General features: G+C 38.5%; 2 protein-coding genes across 3 annotated transcripts; both read left to right on the top strand.

The window, feature by feature from the left end:
* Positions 1 to 322: 322 nt before the first annotated feature.
* On the top strand, positions 323 to 8,118 carry rundc3ab (RUN domain containing 3Ab). Of its 2 annotated transcripts, none has more exons than XM_058061602.2 (11): positions 323 to 622; positions 1,974 to 2,089; positions 3,217 to 3,344; positions 3,467 to 3,552; positions 3,635 to 3,724; positions 3,800 to 3,880; positions 3,960 to 4,128; positions 5,480 to 5,637; positions 5,729 to 5,848; positions 6,944 to 7,041; positions 7,135 to 8,118. In XM_058061602.2, exons 1-11 carry the CDS (start codon positions 528 to 530, stop codon positions 7,275 to 7,277), a joined length of 1,284 nt encoding a protein of 427 aa, XP_057917585.2. In that variant the 5' UTR covers positions 323 to 527; the 3' UTR covers positions 7,278 to 8,118. The 2 variants fall into 2 exon arrangements, with proteins under 2 accessions (XP_057917585.2, XP_057917584.2); XM_058061601.2 differs by having other exon boundaries at positions 328 to 622; positions 6,941 to 7,041.
* A 1,904-nt stretch (positions 8,119 to 10,022) lies between these two features.
* On the top strand, positions 10,023 to 19,768 carry LOC131109575 (protein FAM117A-like). The gene is made up of 8 exons (XM_058061736.2): positions 10,023 to 10,668; positions 12,090 to 12,235; positions 13,495 to 13,623; positions 13,753 to 13,869; positions 16,123 to 16,254; positions 16,333 to 16,492; positions 16,581 to 16,713; positions 19,128 to 19,768. The coding sequence occupies exons 1-8, from the start codon at positions 10,563 to 10,565 to the stop codon at positions 19,375 to 19,377; spliced, it is 1,173 nt and encodes a 390-aa protein (XP_057917719.2). The 5' UTR covers positions 10,023 to 10,562; the 3' UTR covers positions 19,378 to 19,768.
* Positions 19,769 to 19,974: the final 206 nt, after the last annotated feature.

Genomic DNA, 19,974 nt, shown 5'->3' with positions numbered 1-19,974 from the left:
AATGATTGTAATTGCAATACAACAACAAAAAGCACATGTTTGTGAAAAGAACCTGAAGCTAACTGAAAATGAGCTATCTCATCACGCTAGTATCGATACTGAAGCCACCCTTGACGTTAATGTTGTCGATATTTGACCATAAAGTAAAAGCTAGGTATTGTCACAAATGGTACAATTATAGTTAAGGTTCTCACATCTTACATATTTATTAAAATAAACTCGTTAAAGCTCTAAATGGTTGACTTAAAACTTAATTTTGCATGCTAGCTAGCTAGTAGGTCGAGTCGCGTCGTGATGACGTCAGAGATTGAAGCGGGGCGAACCAGGAAGAGAAGGATAGCGGCGTTCGTTCTGTCTGTTGGTGATAAAAAAAAAAAAAAAACACTAGAGACGCAACGTCTGTGTTCCGGTTGCATCTTTCTTTGTGGCAACGACTCAAAGCAACACTTTGTTCCACTTTAGTGTGTGAATGAGAAGGACGAGGAGGAGGGCAGGTGGCAGGCAGGGAGGGGTCCTCTGGCGGTCGGATGGAGCCCGTCTGTGTGGCCATGGGTGATGTGTCGAAAAAAGCATCTTCTCGGAACGTAGCTGTAGAAAGGAAGAACCTCATCACCGTGTGCAGGTCAGTTTTAATCTAAATATATATCTACATCTCATTCAGTGCATGATATATGTATTTATTTGTGTTATTTGTGTATTGTGTTTGTGTTCGCGGTTCACTCCTGACCTTAGATGACATCATCATGTTAAATCCCTAATATGAGGGCTTGTGCTGGCATAAATAAGACATAAAACAACATATAATAATAAAAAGACAACACACAATTTGAGTTTAGCACTCTCATCTTTCATTTACATACGAACTGATGGTTGCCATGACGACACCCTTCCTGGGGCAAGGACCGACTGGCACCTCAAGGATTCAGAGGCAAAATAGGAGTATGTAGACATTTAACTCATTTTAGTCCTCTCAGATACTAATTTTGGGGTTGTAATTTGCAGTGGTGCGTAAATACAGTGCACAATAAAGCGTTGTTGTTGTTGTTTTGTTAATAAACCATTCCGTACATCCCTTTTTCCTTGCCTCCGTAGCCAAGTGCTTGCTCATGTGGGGTTTCAGTTGGTTTTGTTTTTTTTCATTTATAAATATGACCTCCATGTTTAAACAGCCATGAGATAACTTTTGTTATTGTTCTGACGCCATATAAATAAATAGATTGAATTGAATAAATACCACGTGTATACACCAGGGGGCGACAGTGAATCTAACAGAGCTCTAAAGTCGCGGAAAGGCCCTTAAATCCAAATAAAACTATGTGCCTTTAATTGATACATAATAATTATGTATTTTTAGCGTTATGGTAGTTTGCAGTGGTATAGAGATGTATTACATCGCCGCTTTTTAATGTGTTTTAATGTTATAAATCAGCCTGTAATAACAATTATTACCACAGAGGGCGATAGTGAGTTAAACTAGCTCTGAAGCCGATTTCTACAGAAGAATAAAAAACCGGAAGTATTGTGGGTTAATATACGAACACATTGAACTAACGTAGCATATAAACATATTTCGGTTGTGTATTTCTAATATGGCAAAAAATAATTAGCAACAGTTTATTTTAATGGTAAAAGAGCAAACAATTGAGTGCCTGTTGTGTATATTTTGTAAAGAATGGGACATTGATGCCATTGGAACAATGAGTGCTAGCTCATTTGGCTAGCTGGCACACGATGGGATAAACACTTGTCTTGTTAGCATTCAAAACATTGGCTCAAATTCACAAAAGCATCATCTATACTTCATTCTGTGCTGCTCAGAAGACCGCATCCTTACAGTAAGTGCTGTTCCTATCAAAATGAGTCACGCCATGCCAGAGTCATCTTGTTATTGACTTGTCCAGTAAAACATGACTGAGATCTTCATCCATCATGTGGTGACATCAGCAACTTCTCTTCCTGTCCTTCCCCTATAGATTTTCGGTGAAGACTCTCTTGGAGAAATACACGGCCGAGCCCATTGATGACTCATCAGAGGAGTTCATCAATTTTGCAGCCATCTTGGAGCACATCCTCAGCCACCGCTTTAAAGGTAATAACCTGCATGGATTTGAAAAATTCATTCATTCATTCATTTTCTACCGCTTTTCCTCACGAGGGTCGCGGGGTGTGCTGGAGCCTATCCCAGCTGTCTTCGGGCGAAGGCGGGGTATATCTCGGACTGGTCGCCAGCCAATCACAGGGCACATATAGACAAACAACCATTCACACTCACATTCAAACCACTTACTGAGTCTTTTGAGCTTGCATAGTAGTCGGTTAATATTCTGCATCATACATTGGTAGTGTATTGTCTGGTTGATGCGGCACAATACTCTTACTGTAGTACTGTAGCTATATATGCAGTATATGTATTTACATTCCAGCAGCCATGTTTATTCATTCATTCATTTTCACAAGTGTCATGGGGGTGCTGGAGCCTATCCCAGCTGTCTTGGGGCGAGAGGCAGGGTACACCCTGGACTGGTCGCCAGCCAATCACAGGGCACATATAGACAAACAACCATTCACACTCATATTCATACCTATGGACAATTTGGAGTCGCTAATTAACCTAGCATGTTTTTGGAATGTGGGAGGAAACCGAAGTACCCGGAGAAAACCCATGCATGCACGGGGAATTGAACCCTGGTCTCCGAGTTGTGAGTCTGCGCAGTGGTTGAAAAAAAAACAAAAAACAGAAACACTAATTGATTTATTAGTATTTATAATTGATTCAGGGCTGCACGGTGGACGAGTGGTTAGCGCACAGACCCCACAGCTAGGAGACCAGGGTTCAATTCCCCGTGCATGCGTGTGTTTTCTCCGGGTACTCCGGTTTCCTCCCACATTCCAAAAACATGCTAGGTTAATTGGCGACTCCAAATTGTCGATAGGTATGAATGTGAGTGTGAATGGTTGTTTGTCTATATGTGCCCTGTGATTGGCTGGCGACCAGTCCGAGATATACCCCGCCTTTCGCCTGAAGACAGCTGGGATAGGCTCCAGCATCCCCTGCGACCCTCGTGAGGAAAAGCGGTAGAAAATGAATGAATTGATTTATTGATTATCATGATAGGCCTACTCTGTACTAAATGTGTCTTTATGAAAATTGTATTGTACATTATTATATCTAAGCTTTTTTTGTATTGAGAAATGTGTGTGTTTTGGACATTTTAGGCGGGGGAAGCTGGTTCGATGGCCAGAGAAGTTTCTGGGACTTCATCCGAATGGCTTGTGCCAAAGTGCCCAACAGCTGCATTCCCAGCATCGAGAGCATGGAAAATATCAGCCCCTCACGAGCTAAAGTAAGCCTGGACACAGAACAATTTGGGTCATTTTTATTTCATGGCGCACGGGATATTTATTTTTCCCGTATATTGAATTATTACTTCAATTGAACAAACTAAACCATAAATTTTACTCTTAGGGGCGAGCCTGGATGAGAGTTGCTCTGATGGAGAAGAGATTGTCGGAATATGTCTCAACTGCATTGAGGGACATTAGGACCACAAGGTTAGATGTCAAAGTATGCTGTTTTGTGCAGTAATACCGAGCTGTATTTCACATACTTATATATTATTTTCTCCATTTACAGGCGGTTCTACGCAGAGGGCTCCATCATGCTAAGGGAAGAAGCTACTGTGCTAACTGGGATGCTAATAGGCCTCGGAGCTATCGACTTCAGGTGATCTTCATTGGAGACATTTTAAAGTTGTTAATATATTTACCTTTTTTATATTTGTTTCATCTCTTTTTACAGTTTCTGTCTTAAAGGGGAAGCCTTGGATGGCAAATCCTCTGCAGTTGTTGACTACACTCCATATTTGAAATTTACACAAAGGTATGTTTTTATCCTTATATCAGGGACAATATGGTACGTATAAAAAAAATAGTAAAACAGCTCTGCATCCGTCAAACAGCTACGATTACATGAGCGACGATGACGACGACAGACGGAGTGTTGACAGCAGCACGAGTGACGACAGTGCCCCCGAGCATCCGTACGTCCCCCTCGTCCCCGACGAGGAGAGCTGGAGCACCAAGTGTCGCAAGATGGAGCAGAGATTCAAGATTGTCAATGCGCAGAAGGTTTGTGCTTACGAATAGCGGACCTATTATGCTCATTTTTAACCTTTTGTATTGAGTTGGGCTGCACGGTGGTTGAGTGGTTAGCGCATATGTCCCACAGCTAGGAGACCCCAGTTCGATTCCACCCTCGGCCATCTCTGTGTGGAGTTTGCATGTTCTCTCCATGCATGCGTGGGTTTTATCCGGGTAGTCCGGTTTCCTCCCACATTCCAAAAACATGCTAGGTTAATTGGTGACTCCAAAGGTTAATTAACTCCAATTAACTCCATAGTTAATTGGTGATACCATAGCTATGAATGTGAGTGTGAGCCCAAGATATGTTCTATATTATATAAATAAAACAGGGGCTGCACGGCGGTCGTGTGGTTAGCTATTATGACATGACAACAAAAACGGCTCGAGTGGTTAGCACACAGACATCACAGTTAGGAGACCCGGGTTCAATTCCACCCTCGGCCATCTCTGTGTGGAGTTTGTATGTTCTCCTCGTGCATGCGTGGGTTTTCTCCGGGTACTCCGGTTTCCTCCCACATTCCAAAAACATGCTAGGTTAATTGGCCACTCCAAATTGTCCATAGGTATGAATGTGAGTGTGAATGGTTGTTTGTCTATATGTGCCCTGTGATTGGCTGGCCACCAGTCCAGGGTGTACCCCGCCTCTTGCCCGAAGACAGCCGGGATAGGCTCCAGCATGCCCTGCGACCCTCGTGAGGATAAGCAGTAGAAAATGAATGAATGAATGTATTGAATTGTGGACTCCTATAGAGCAGCTACATGATAACCCGCACAGAAAGCTTTCAAGAGCTCCCAGCATCTGCACCTATCCAGCTGTATTTCCTTGGATTTCCAAAAACTGTTTCTTTTAATTTAATCCACCCACGGTCCACCTCCGGGCACAATCACACTGTGATTGGCCACACTCCCAAGCGCTCTTGAGGACTTCCAGACTACTACTAAATCCCACTTTCTAATTTTATTGTTATAGGAGTTGATTATAAATTAATAAACCATTTGTAGAGCTACTGGTAGCTACACTTTGGAACCCCCTGACTTACTATGAATGAACTCAAAGAGTGGTAACATAGGTTCTCGACAACAACATTGGTAGTACATATGTGGTCATTGCATGTTTTTTGCGCGAATACCCGTGTTGAAAAAACTCGGATAGACCACTGACTGTCGTGGGAAAAGGCGGTTAGCAACTCCAGACATGAGTTAGCTTGTAATTTGTACCCCGCTCCCAGTATGCACACTCTATAGTACTACATGACAGTGCCAATCAAAGTATTCGGGTATTCATAATACTACATATGTACAGCTACATATACAACAATGTGTTTTGGTTTGTCAGAGTTACTTAGAGGAGTTGGTGCGTCTGCGTGAGTCCCAGCTGAGGAACACCGAGGCAGAGAATAAGAGGCTCAAAGCCCACCTGGAAGCGCTCCATGGCCAGAGCCAGCAGGAGAAGAAGGAGCTGGAAGATGTCGTCCTGGAACTGCAGGAGCAACTGTGAGTCCACGGGAGCTTCACGTACATTTTACCCCCATATACTGTATACATCAGGGTGTTCTATGGCATATACCCCGTCCGTGTTTGACAGGACAAGTTTGATTCCATGTGACACCAGCCACTTGGCCAAAGACCTAACCATCCCCTTAGTGAACCAATGGCCTCTACTTGAACCCTACAGCAGCCAGGATGATGTCAAGCTCTTCCGCAGGTTTGCTATCATGACAAAAATACTCTCATGTCTTATGTACTGAATGTATTTTTATTTATTTGTTTGTTTTTTTTTGTCAGTAGTGATATAGTAAAAATCAATCCAATAATTAACCCAATATAATTATTATTACCGTATTTTCTGGACTATAAGTCACACTTTTTTTATAGGTTGGCCGTTCCTGTGACTTATAAATGAAAAAACTGTTTATGTTACATAAACACTGGACACATTTTCTGTTCATGTTTATTTTTCATGTAGCTGAATAACCATTGTGTTAGCATATCTTACATCTATTCAGCCTGTTCTATATTCTTTTATTCATGTTAGAACTTGGCTTCCAAGAGGACGTAATGTCTGTTTTGTCAAGTATTTTCATTTTTATTTTTATTTTTATTTTTATTTTTATTTTTATTTTTATTTTTATTTTTATTTTTATTTTTATTTTTATTTTTATTTTTATTTTTATTTTTATTTTTATTTTTATTTTTTTAAATATGTATTTTTAAAAAAGGATTAAAAACATATCTTTTTAGAAAAACTTTTACATAGCTTGCCTAATTTAATGCATATTTAATGCCTTTGGTTCCTTATAGTGCCTTATAGTCCAGAAAATACGGTAATAATAATATTAATTCTGTTTATTTGCATTTTTTCCATTGTAGTTCTCTAAATGTAAATTTAGGAGTTTATTTTATTTTATTTTATTTTATTTTTTTAATTTATTTTGTAATTTATTTTTTAATTTAAATATGTATTTTTAAAAAAATATTAAAAACATATCTTTTTAGAAAAGCTTTTACATAGCTTGCCTATTTTAATGCATATTTAATGTCTTTGGTTCACTGTGTTGTTAGTTTGGCTTTGGTCATTTCCACCTCCACTGCTCTACTTATTTTGGATGGTCTTATTGTGTTATTGTGACACTTGCTGTTAACTTTTATTCTTCTATTGTAACTGTTGCAATTTGAGATCATTCATTTGATTTATTATTATTATTATTATTTATTTTAAATATAGGTTCCAAATACCCCTGTGAGTATAGACTATAGTGGCGTAGAAAATAGATTTTATATTGTTTTTGCTTTTCAGAAGGAGTTTTCCCAGCACAGAGCTGCTGTCAGTGGAGATCAGCCTGGATTCAGATCCCCCAAGGACGGAGGGGAAGCAGAACGGAGGGGCCTGGTGCACAGGTGAACCACAATGCCACGCCGCTCTTCTCTTTTTGGAAAAAAAAAAAAACAAAAAAAAAACTACATCTAAAACTTGTCCTTCCATGTATGCAGAAAAGGCCTACACGCCCTCCCTCATGGGACTTTGTGGCTCCTTGGGCTCCTTTCCAAGCTGCAAGTCTCTCTCAAGCCTCAAGTCCAGTGAGTGCCTGGTGAACATCAGCACTGACAACAGTCCTGCACTCTCTCCCAGCTAGGGGGCGCCAAAGCCAACACTTTACAGACAATACAGCTTGAAAGAAAACACACAAAAAAACCTCCATTATTATCTGAATGGACGCTCCTCTTTTGTCACCTCTTTCTTTCTTCACTCCAAACATGTCTTTGTCTGTGGAAGCGAGTCCAAAAAGCTATTGTACTGCCTCTCATTATCATACATGTGTCTTCAATGTCCATGTTATCTTCTTTCCACTTAATCTCTTTATCCTGACATAATAGTAGCAGCGCAGGATAGATGAACTGGTCAAACTGATAAAGTACTGCAATGATGTCAAACAAAAACACATTTTTGAGAGTTTACTTTAGGATTACTGCATATGAGCATGCAATTAGTATGCAATTCATTAGTGTAAACAAATGAATTGCACACTAATACAAGCTGCATTGTGGCTATGCTGGATGAATGTTTACATTGTCAATGTCCACAGACATTTTTCACCGGGGAGACCAAGGAGAGACCATTACTCACATAGGGGTGGCGATAAGTTGATACCTGAAATGACTTCTGCCACTGATTATCCAATGCGCGTGTGTCCTCATTGTTTCACCTGCTGTTTTTTTTTTTGTGGAATTATATTATGATTAATTTATTTAACGACTCAGCATCATGTAGTCCTGTAGTTGTTGCAATGAGAGCTATTATGGGCTGTCTTGACGTATTTAAATGCAATAAACCTGCCTTTTTTCTGAACAAATGTATTCAGTAAGAGTGTTGACTGACTTCCTAAAAGCATTAGAGCTGCTGCAGTAGATCCTCAAAAACAGCATAATACTCCATTTGTGTATAGAGGATCTGTGATTACTGTTTTTGCAGTAATTATTGTCATATAAAGGATTTTGCCGTAGCATTTTTTTTTGGCAGAAGCTTAAAATACAGCAGTGTTCCTGTCTTTTTGAAGATCTTTCAATAGCAGTAAGTTCATAAACACTGTAGAGCGCTCCTCTTACTGTATATACGAGAGCTTTGACTGAGAAGATAAGTGTGGACAAATGAGGGATAAAAATACAGCCATTATTTACAATACAATTAGTATTACTGTATTTTTTGGAGTATGTCATTTACATAAAACTGTTTATGTTACATAAACACTGGACACCTTTTCTGTTCATGTTTATTTTTCATGTAGCTGAGTAACCATTGTGTTAGCATATCTTACATCTATTCAGCCTGTTCTCTATTCTTTTATTCATGTTAGAACTTGCCTTCCAAGAGGACGTAATGTCTGTTTTGGTCAAGTAGTTTGGAAAATAAATTACCTGCAAAAAATGCGACTTATACTCCAGTGCGACTTATGTATGCTTTTTTTTTCTACCTAATTATGCATTTTTGGCCTTGTGCGACTTATACTCCAATGCGACTTATATATGTTTTTTTCTAACTAATTATGTATTTTTGGCCTTGTGCAACTTATAGTCCAGAAAATACGGTAATAATAATAATATTCATTCAATTTGTTTGTATTTTTTCCCACAAAAATGTTTATTTTTCATGTAGCTGAATAACCATTGTGTTAGCATATCTTACATCTATTCAGCCTGTTCTCTATTCTTTTATTAATGTTAGAACTTGCATTCCAAGAGGACGTAATGTCTGTTTTGGTCAAGTAGTTTGTAAGATAAATTACCCGCAAAAAATGCAACTTATATTCCAGTGCGAACTTATGTATGTGTTTTTTTTTTTGTTTTTTTTACCTAATTATGCATTTTTGGCCTTGTGCGACTTATACTCCGGAGCGACTTATAGTCCAGAAAATACGGTAATAATCATATTAATGCAGTTTATTTGCATTTTTTCCATAAACATTGTATCTCTCTAAATTTTTATTTTTATTTTTATTTTTATTTTTATTTTTATTTTTATTTTTATTTTTATTTTTATTTTTATTTTTATTTTTATTTTTATTTTTATTTTTATTTTTATTTTTAAAAAAGGACTAAAAACATATCTTTTTAGAAAATAAAAAAGTCCAGAAAATACGGTAATAATAATATTAATGTAGTTTATTTGCATTTTTTTCATAAACATTGTATCTCTCTAAATGTACATTTTTATTTATTTTTATTTTTTATTTTAATACATATTTAAAAAATATTTTTATTTTTAAATATTTATTTTAAAAAAAAGTATTAAAAACATATCTTTTTAGAAAAACTTTTACATAGCTTGCCTATTTTAATGCATATTTCATGTCTTTGGTTCACTGTGTTGTTAGTTTGGCTTTGGTCATTTCCACCTCCACTACTCTATATAGGATAACAACCATGGTTGTTATCTGGGCCTGTCCCATTGTGGATACTGTAGGTGCACATTTACAGTCACTTTTGGGGTTATTGAGTTCCTTCATGGTCAGGGATGTGTTTAATAAAAGGGCAGAACATGTTATCTCTGCCTCCTTTCACAGTCCCCACCATTGGCACTCCCTTTTTGCACAGAGTCCTGGCATTTATCTCCTACAATGCACACCACCCGAAAACAATCCACCCAGATACTCTTCTACTCACACAGACAACCTTTAAATTAAATATTATAAGTATTACTTCATTTTGTTATTGATTATTGCTTTCACTTCCTGTCAAAAAAATATAAACAAGAGATATAAAATAGTGGGCGTAGAGAACAAACTTTGTTTGATTGATTTGTGGAAAATCACCCAATAGGAAGGCACCTTCAAATTCTCCCAACCAATGGGAAGTAAGGTTCATGAAGTAAGTTCCGCCCCTACGATAATTAAACCCACACCAGCGTGGCGGTGGTGTTTGGAGTCAGAGGGGGAGAGAAAAAAAAACACTTCGTAACTTTTTGTAGGTCGCCACAACCAAAACAAAACTTTTTTCCTATGAGTTAAAAATTAGAAGACGCTGAAGAGAAGAATTGACGCTGCCTTTTGTAAGAAGGTTGAGCTACTTCCTTGTTGGCCAGCAGTAGCAGCAGCAGCAGTAGTAGCAAGCTAGGACCATCTTCTTCACCTCACAAAGAAAGTTTGCTTGCTAGGCTGCTAACTTCGCCACAAAAGGCGACAAGAAAAGTGGACGAAACCTCATGACGAGACAGAAATAACATCTCAACACCCACGACGGCTCTTATCCACTCGTGGAAAATGTCTCTTTAGTGACTCGAGCTTGAATTTGCATCGATTTTTTCCCCCGAAGATTGAAGGAAGGAAGCGTTGCATTGCTTTTGCACAGCGCCCCCCTCTTCTCCATCACCGACCTGCGGCACCATCATAGCCACCATAGCCGGTCCAACGCAGACCCTTGCAGGCATGTCAGGCCGGAACGGAGCTGTTGTGGGCCCGCAGCCCCTCAAGGCGATCATCCCCTATCAGCTGGCCAGCAAGCACCGAGCCAAAGGCAGGGATGGGAAGTCAGGTATTGACCCGCACACCTGTCACTTTTTTCAAAATATATGAAATATATTGCATAATATGTGAATAAGTTATGTTTTAATGAACTGAGGTGTTCAGCCTACGGTCCTACATGTGCCCATGTCCGCCCTACTTTGGACAAATTTGGTCATGGTAATGGTTTTATTTCATTTGTACATGCATCAGATTACAATTGAATGCATCCCATAATCAGTTCACAGTTCCACATGTCCAAAAGGAGTAGGAAGAAGCAAAGCTTATTAAATCCTACCCCTCCATCTGGTACTTTTACAATCAGTAACTGTTACATTTGTTCACTTCCTGCTTTCCAAATAGTTTAATTTAATTTAATTTTTGTCACATACCGAAGTACAAGGTGATATGACCATCCAATGACATAATGGGTACCATAGTAACTGTCAATATAGTGATATATATATATATATATATATATATATATATAGCACATCATGACTGGACAACGCTTATTAAATCCTACCCATCCATCTGGTACTTTTACAATCAGTAACTGTTACATTTGTTCACTTCCTGCTTTCCTAATATAGTTTAATAATTTATTTATTATTATTATAATATAATTATTATTGTTTATTAATATTTATTTATTTTTGTTTTATTTATTTTTTATTGTATTTAATGTATTTATTTATTTAAATATAAATTTATTTTATGAATTTTTATTATTATTTTAATTTTCAAATTTTTGTCACGTACCGAAGTACGAGGTGATATGACCATAGTAACTGTCAATATAGTGATATATATGGTACTTTTACAATCAATATCAATACAATCAATACAATTGTTACATTTGTTCACTTCCTGCTTTCCTAATATAGTTTTTTATAATAATATAATTTAATATAATAATATAATTTAATGTTTACATTTTTTAAATTTAATTTAAAAAATGTAAGTTAATGTAATTTTTTTCACGTACCGAAGTACGAGGTGATATGAGCATCCAATGCCATAATGGGTACCATAATAAGTGTCAATATAGTGATATATATATAGCACATCATGACTGGTTCAAGACTCTTCATCCTTGTATTTAGCAAACATCAACTGCTTGTATTGTTTCTTGAATTGGCTCATCGTTGTGCATTGTTTGAGGGTCTTACTCAATCCATTCCATAGTTTGATTCCACATACTGAAATGCTATGGCTTTTTAACGTAGTCCTAGCATAGAAGTGTTTCAGATTTTAACCTTTTTGCCATCAACTCGTATCCGTTCTGTTAACTTTTGAATCATATTCTTCAAGACATTGTTTTGTTTGACTGTGTTTTGCGTATATTCCAATCATAACTATGACATATGATCATAATTACAGTAACCTATAATTATAACTATAGGTCGCAATGTAACATTTGTGTGAATGTTGACACAATTTGTACCACAGTGGCACAGAGGAAGAGCAAACCGGAGCAGCTGAGCCCTGGTATGAGGAGGACCATGTCTCTGGATGCAATCATCGGCCCCTACCTGCAGGGCCACTGGCCGAAAGAACCAGAAGGCAGCTTGTGTCGCAAGGACAAATCCACTCAGGTCAGGTCAACTTTCACATTTGGTGGCCTTGAACATGAGCGAGAACATTCAGCTGCACTCATCCTCTCTGCATGCAAACTTCCTTCTCGCTTTGTTGCACTTCTGTTACTTCCCATAATCTTCAATGACGTGGTACGCCTCCAGGTTCGAACACTTTTCTCCGTTTCATTTTTCAAAACGGGCTGCACGGCGGTACAGTGGTTAGCGTGCAGACCTCACAGCTAGGAGACCAGGGTTCAATTCCAGTTTGCATGTTCTCCCCGTGAATGCGTGGGTTTTCTCCGGGTACTCCGGTTTCCTCCCACATTCCAAAAACATGCTAGGTTAATTAGCGACTCCAAATTGTCCATAGGTATGAATGTGAGTGTGAATGGTTGTTTGTCTATATGTGCCCTGTGATTGGCTGGCCACCAGTCCAGGGTGTACCCCGCCTCTCGCCTGAAGACAGCTGGGATAGGCTCCAGCACCCCCCGCGACCCTCATGAGGATAAGCGGTAGAAAATGAATAAATTAATTGAGTTATGGACTCCTATAGAGCAGCTACATGATAACCCACACAGAAAGCTTTCAAGAGCTCCCAGCATCTGCACCTATTCCTGCTGTATTTCCTTGGATTTCCAAAAATGGTTTCTTTTCATTTAATCCACCCACGGTCCACCTCCGGGCACAATCACACTATGATTGGTCACACTCCCAAGCGCTCTTGAGGACTTCCAGACTACTACTAAATCCCACTTTCTAATTTTATCGGTATAGGAGTTGATTATAAATTAATAAACCATTTGATAAATGGTTTATTTGTAAACCATTTTCTATAGCCAGGCTGCACGGTGAACAAGTGGTTAGCACGCAGGCCACACAGCTAGGAGACCCGAGTTCAATCCCACCCTCGGCCATCTCTGTGTGGAGTTTGCATGTTCTCCTTGTGCATTCGTGGGTTTTCTCCGGGTACTCCGGTTTCCTCCCACATTCCAAAAACATGCTAGGTTAATTAGCGACTCCAAATTGTCCATAGGTATGAATGTGAGTGTGAATGGTTGTTTGTCTATATGTGCCCTGTGATTGGCTGGCTGGCCACCAGTCCAGGGTGTACCCCGCCTCTCGCCTGAAGACAGCTGGGATAGGCTCCAGCACCTCCCGCGACCCTCATGAGGATAAGCGGTAGAAAATGAATGAATGTTTAGTGCACACAGTAATACACTGTAAAGGCAGATTTTGTGCAAATGTACCTATTGAAATGAAATCTCACCAATCCCCAGACCCCAAACTCCTGGTCAGACAGAACACAGAGCAGGAGGGACGGCGATGACTTGAGCCGTAGCGACATCACCACTAACAACCACCACAAACGCTCGGCATCATGGGGCAGTGCTGAGCATCTCCAGGAAGTCAGTGGCTGTTTGTTTATTTACGCAACACATCTTATTGTCCTAAATTACTGTGTGAAAATGTCAGATGTGGGTAAGAGTTGCCAACCGAAGGACGTGAAGATAACCTTCTTGCTTTGTTTGTTGCAGATCGCCAAACTAAAACAACAGCTGCAGCAGCGTGGCAAACCTGCCGTCTCGGGGGGACGCGACAAAGACCGCCAGTGTGGTTTCCCTCTCGGGATGTGTGGCCTAGGAACCGCTCAGGTGATCCTTCACTCTTGCTATACATACTGTATACATGCAGCGGTTTGAAGAAGTGGTTTTGTTTGCATGTTTGTCACCTTTTAAATGTTTCAAATACTCAAACTAATTTAAATATTAGTCAACACAAAACTGAATCTGTTTTTAAATTAAAATTTTTATTTTTATTTCATTATTAAGGCAGTGTTCAAAAAGAGGTTCCCGCACACTGTGTCGCTCTCATTCATTCATTTATTTAGGTAACATTTCGGTCCGTTTGACCTTCATCAGACATATTAAATCCCATCTCCGCCCTACAAACATATATGTACGTCCCAGATGGGTGCAGGCAACCAATCCGGGGACTTAGGGGGCGACCTATTTTGATGAGTATCACCTATCGAAGGGCAATAACATTCATTTAACAGGTGTACAGAGTTTCACATAATATGAAAAAAAAAAAATTCACACAAACATAACACATGAACACATTTACAAATAGGGGCAACCATGCCCGTGATTTAAAAAAACAGTTTTTATGATTAAAAAAAAAAATGTAACTAAAAATCAGTAAATCCTCAACATCTTTTCTAGAAAGAGGAGCGGGGAGGAAAAAAAGGCAGTAAAAACAATACAAACCTCCATGACCCTGTGTCTAAGCCATTTCTAAAGCTTTGGGACTCCAGCAAACCACAGTGAGAGCAATTATCCACAAATTACAAAAACATGTAACAGTGGTAAAACTTCCCAGAAGTGGCCGGCCAACCAAAATTACCCTAAGAACGCAGGGCCGACTCATCGAAGAGGTCACAAAAGACCCCATCCAAAGAACTGCAGGTCTCAGTTAGTGTTCATGACTCCACCATAGAACTAAATCTGAAACACAGGACTACGTTAAAAAGCCATAGCATTTCAGTATGCGGAATCAAACTATGGAATGGATTGAGTAAGACCCTCAAACAATGCACAACGATGAGCCAATTCAAGAAACAATACAAGCAGTTGATGTTTGCTAAATACAAGGATGAAGAGTCTTGAACCAGTCATGATGTGCTATATATATATCACTATATTGACACTTACTATGGTACCCATTATGTCATTGGATGCTCATATCACCTCCTACTTCCATACAGGACAACAAATAAAACAAAAAAACAAAAAAAACAACTTAAACTATTTTAGGAAAGCAGGAAGTGAACAAATGTAACAGTTACTGATTGTAAAAGTACCAGGTGGAGGAGTAGGATTTAATAAGATTAAAAAATTAATAAAAATAAATAAAAATGCAAAATAAAACATAAATAAATAAATAATAATTAAAAAATAACAATTAAAAATAACTTAAACTATATTAGGAAAGCAGGAAGTGAACAAATGTAACAGTTACTGATTGTAAAAGTACCAGGTGGAGGAGTAGGATTTAATAAGATTAAAAAATTAATAAAAATAAAAAATAAATAAAAATACAAAATAAAAAATAAAACATAAATAAATAAATAACAATTAAAAAATAACAATTAAAAATAACTTAAACTATATTAGGAAAGCAGGAAGTGAACAAATAATATAATAATAATAATTATATAATAATAATAATAATAATTAATTTAATAAATAAATTATTAAACTATATTAGGAAAGCAGGAAGTGAACAAATGTACTGTTACTGATTCTAAAAGTACCATATATATCACTATATTGACACTTACTATGGTACCCATTATGTCATTGGATGGTCATATCACCTCGTACTTCGGTATGTGACAAAAATTAAATTAAATTAAACTATTTGGAAAGCAGGAAGTGAACAAATGTAACAGTTACTGATTGTAAAAGTACCAGATGGAGGGGTAGGATTTAATAAGCTTTGCTTCTTCCTACTCCTTTTGGACATGTGGAACTGTGAACTGATTATGGGATGCATTCAATTGTAATCTGATGCATGTTCAAATGAAATTAAACCATTACCATTACATCTCCAATATAATAGCCTTCTGTCGTACCGAATGGCTAAGTGTGTGTGGTCGTGTTTGCTGTCATCAAAGTGGTTAAATGGCGCTGCTGTGGACAGGAAATGAAAGGGCTCAAACGCTGAGGCAACAGGAAGGACACAACCATCACGCAGCTGTTGCATAGTTTTGTTTCGTTTTCAACACAACAAAGTATGCACTCTTCATATGTCATACAATTTGTGCCCCCCCCCCCCCCCCCCCACCCCCATGCTTATGTTTGAAGATTCCTCTCAGGACTAACTTTGTTTGTTTACGTCATAAGACTCAGCCCATTCCCATCCCACTGACTCCCCTGTCCACGCTGGTCCCGCCTCGCCTGCGCCGTAGCGTGGAAGGCCTCAACCAGGAGCTCGAGGGCATGTTCATCTGTCAGCCGGCACATCAGCAGCACCAGGTACCACCACACGCATTTTGTGTGGTACGACATCTCCAAAATACGCTCCTCAATTCCATTACTTCCTGTCCTTTCCAGTTTCTGGAAGTTCCAGATGGACGTCGCGCTCCCGTCCCGCCTCAGAGCTGCAGTAGCGGCTCTCAGAGCGACCCGGCCTCCATGACGCCGCCCTCGCTGTCTTCCGCCTCGTCTTCACCATACTCCACGTCTGAAGACACCCCAGTGGATTTGCATCAAGGTTCGGTCCAAAACCGGCTGCCATATTTTGATTAAAAATGAAACCATGTCGCTGCAACTACAACGGGGTTTGGGTGTCCTGTTTCTAGTTTCATCCCCGAGTGACGCAGACCTCTCGCTGAATCTGCTTATCTCATCCTCGCCTGGACCCAACAAGAGCTGCAGTTTCCAGAGAGAACCTCCTGAGGGTTGTGAAAAGATCAGAGTCTGGGAGGAGACCAGGTTTGTTGGGAAGAAAGCCACATATTTTAAAATGTGACAGCCATGTAATATCGATAAAATGTCCTTCCGAACCACGTAAATGTAGCAGTATATATTCAGAATTAATTTAATTAATTATATTAATTAATATAATTAATTTTATTTATTTAGGAAACTTGACCTGCACTATTCAGTATCCAGGTCAGGTCAGTCTGGTTAAATTTTTGGCTAAAAGTTACTTAATCGTTTCAGATCATATCGTTCTTAAAGGGGAACTGCACTTTTTTTGGGGGGGGGATTTCGCTCACCATTCACAATCCTTATATGAAACAAGAACACACATTTCTTTCCCTTTTCCGTGGATTATAACACAAGACTTAATATGAGCTAGCTAACAATGCTGTAATTGGGATGCACCTATTTGGACTATGAAGCCCTGTTAAAAAACCATTAGCATGAATGCGACTCATACTGGACTTTATGAGGTTAAGCTTCATGTCTTTCAATTGGGTTTCCTGTGATATGATTTGTCTTTCAATATTTTTGGACTAATCAAATCAACTTTATTTGTAGAGCACTTTTCCTGCAAGGACATGCAACACAAAGTGCTTTACAGAATTAAAAAACAATTACCACAATTAAAAAGAAAACAATTACAAAGAAAGCCCCTCCCTCCATACTAGACACACTCACACACACACACACACACACACACAATAGGCCTTAATCAACCACGAAATGACCATCCCCCAAGTTGGACAGTTTTCTCCTCCAATGCAGCGCAAATGAAAGGTTTTGCAAGATGGCTGCACATAGTTGCTATCATTAGCCATGTTTACATGAGTTTTTCCCTTTCCAAAAGCAATGGTATACATCAGGGGTCTCAAACTCAATTTACCTGGGGGCCACTGGAGCTAGGGTCTGGGCAAGGCTGGGCCGCATCAGGTTTTCCCCAATAAAACCAAAAAAAACACATTTATTAAAAACAGAAAAATATACAAACTTTTTCAGTGCTTTGGTTCCGATTTTCTACAATAAAAGCTCTGATAAAACATTCCACTATTTTTATTTTTCTGCACAAAATAAGATAAAAAATAAATAAACAAATCAAGAATAAAGACAATTAATCAGTAATAAATAAATATAATAATAATAATAATAATAATAAAAACTTAAGAAACCACATATAGTTGGTGGGTAGACAAATGATTTTTTTCAGATTAAAATGAACAAAGCATTATTAGAGCCCTGTAGACATGACAAAACACGACTATAGTCACATTTATACTCTTTTTATTTACAACATATTGCGCAACCGCAGGGTCTTGAGCAGGGGTGGGGTTTGACTCGCGGGCCGCATTGATATGACAAAATTTACGAGGGGGGGGCAGACTATATATTTTACACGTAACAGTCCACCTGGTATTATTGTATCTGTAAAATTGTCATGCAATCTGCTATTATTATTTATTATTTTATATTTATATTTAAATATTTTTAAAATAATAAAATATTATAATTACAATAAAATTAAAATAATAATTATTATATTATTATTATGTAAAATATGCAAATATAACAGTAATATTATATATAATTAATATAATAATTAGCAATATAATAATTAAAATGATCATAATAGTTCTAATAATAATTATAATAATCTAATAATAATAATTATTATTATTATTATTATGTGCTTGTGTCCCTTTTTTCAGGAGCACTTTGTAAACAACAGACCATGTCAAAAAACGAAATTGATAAAACCATCAAAAGGTTGGCTCAGGCCATGATGCCAGGTTGTATGTTGAGTTTAAATGAAATACTTTGGAAAAATTGGGCGGGCCGTATTCAAACACTTGGCGGGCCGGATGTGGCCCCCGGGCCGTAGTTTGCCCACCCCTGGTCTTGAGACACATGCTAACTCGCAAACTGGAGAGCTAGCGACCTAAACGGTAGCCTTCAAGTTATTTCCTTTCAACTTAAATAGCCAAAAACTTACCACTTCCACACGGATAGGGAGGATAACTATTAAGTTATAAACGTAATATTTTTTTCTGGGTACATGATACCATACAGCATCCATATCAAACTTGCGTGGTCCGCACTAACATTAAACTTTCATATCAAGGCGGGGGCCTCAAAGTAGTGTCCTGCGGGCCAAATATTCCCAGGGAATATTCCACCCCTGGGAATCTGATTATATATTCATTCGGATTGGCACTTTTCTTTCGGAATGGGGTGTATACAAAGGTTACATTCTTTCCGTTTGAGCAAATAACCCGAATGGAATTGGAATATTTGGGTCCATGTATACATGACAATTGTCTGAAATGATGTAAAATTAAACTTTTTTTTCTTTTTTAATTACTGATCAAATATGTATTTTTATTTCTACCCATTTTAATGCCACATCTTTCTCTGCTCTTTTCCAGTACCTCCAACTTACCCAAACCAGTGGTGGTTGTCTCCTCCTGCCCAGACCCCAATAAGGTAAACTTTACTCCCCGTGGGGGCTCCGCCTTCTGCCCGGTCAGCCTCCTTAACCCCCTCCTCCCCTCCATGGACCTGCTGTTCTGTAGCCTGGCTGTGTCCAGCCATGGAGGATCACGTACCTGCAACAAGGTCGATCCTCTTAGCACCGCCTCTTCTGGTGAAAGCTGCGCACATGATGATTCCTTGTAAAATAATAATAATTCTACGTGAGTTTGTTAGTGCTTTAATTTAGAAAAGCTTAATCTAAAATGTTTATATAAAAAAAAATCATAATAATGAAAGTAAACAATCCAAAGTTGTGTTTTTTTATGTTGTGTAATCCAAAGATTTACTTAAGACCAAGTGTGGCAGATAGGCTGCAGGCATTTTTTTTTTTTTTTTGTCAAAAGGTTATTTAAATGTGTTTCCCCTTCCTGTTTGTTTTGACCTCACACCGTTGATGTACAAAGCTTGACAAATGAATTAGGTTCGTTTCATTTCCTGTTTGAGTATGCCAGCCTGAAGGGAAACTGTGGGTAGCGTCCTTACCCAACAGCTTTCCTGCTTGAAACACTTTGCTTTAGATAGAGGGGGGGGGAGAGAAAGTAAACATGTCCTCATGTTGATTCATCTTAATGGTGTTTATAGTTCGAGTTGACTACCTAACCCAGGGGTGTCCTAGGTGCAGCCCGGGGGCCATGTCCAGCCCACGACTTGCTTTTTATTTGCAAAAAAGAACAAAACTGAGCGGAAAGGCATGATGTGACGTGAAAAGGTTAAGATTCATTCATTTTCTACCGCTTTTCC

Source organism: Doryrhamphus excisus, unplaced genomic scaffold (assembly GCF_037039965.1).
Source record: "Doryrhamphus excisus strain RoL-2023G ecotype Guam unplaced genomic scaffold, RoL_Dexc_Guam_v1.1 HiC_scaffold_24, whole genome shotgun sequence".
Classification (NCBI taxonomy): domain Eukaryota; kingdom Metazoa; phylum Chordata; class Actinopteri; order Syngnathiformes; family Syngnathidae; genus Doryrhamphus; species Doryrhamphus excisus.
This window is presented reverse-complemented; position numbering and strand designations above follow the sequence as displayed.

Bases quoted from the DNA above. Each gene is read 5' to 3' on its own strand.
- LOC131109575 (XM_058061736.2), top strand. From the start codon at position 10,563: ATGTCAGGCCGGAACGGAGCTGTTGTGGGCCCGCAGCCCCTCAAGGCG. The intron at 13,624-13,752 runs GTCAGTGGCTGT...TGTTTGTTGCAG, and splicing joins GTGCTGAGCATCTCCAGGAA to ATCGCCAAACTAAAACAACA. The intron at 16,255-16,332 runs GTACCACCACAC...TGTCCTTTCCAG, and splicing joins CGGCACATCAGCAGCACCAG to TTTCTGGAAGTTCCAGATGG.
- rundc3ab (XM_058061601.2), top strand. From the start codon at position 528: ATGGAGCCCGTCTGTGTGGCCATGGGTGATGTGTCGAAAAAAGCATCT. The intron at 623-1,973 runs GTCAGTTTTAAT...CTTCCCCTATAG, and splicing joins AACCTCATCACCGTGTGCAG to ATTTTCGGTGAAGACTCTCT. The intron at 3,725-3,799 runs GTGATCTTCATT...CTCTTTTTACAG, and splicing joins CTCGGAGCTATCGACTTCAG to TTTCTGTCTTAAAGGGGAAG.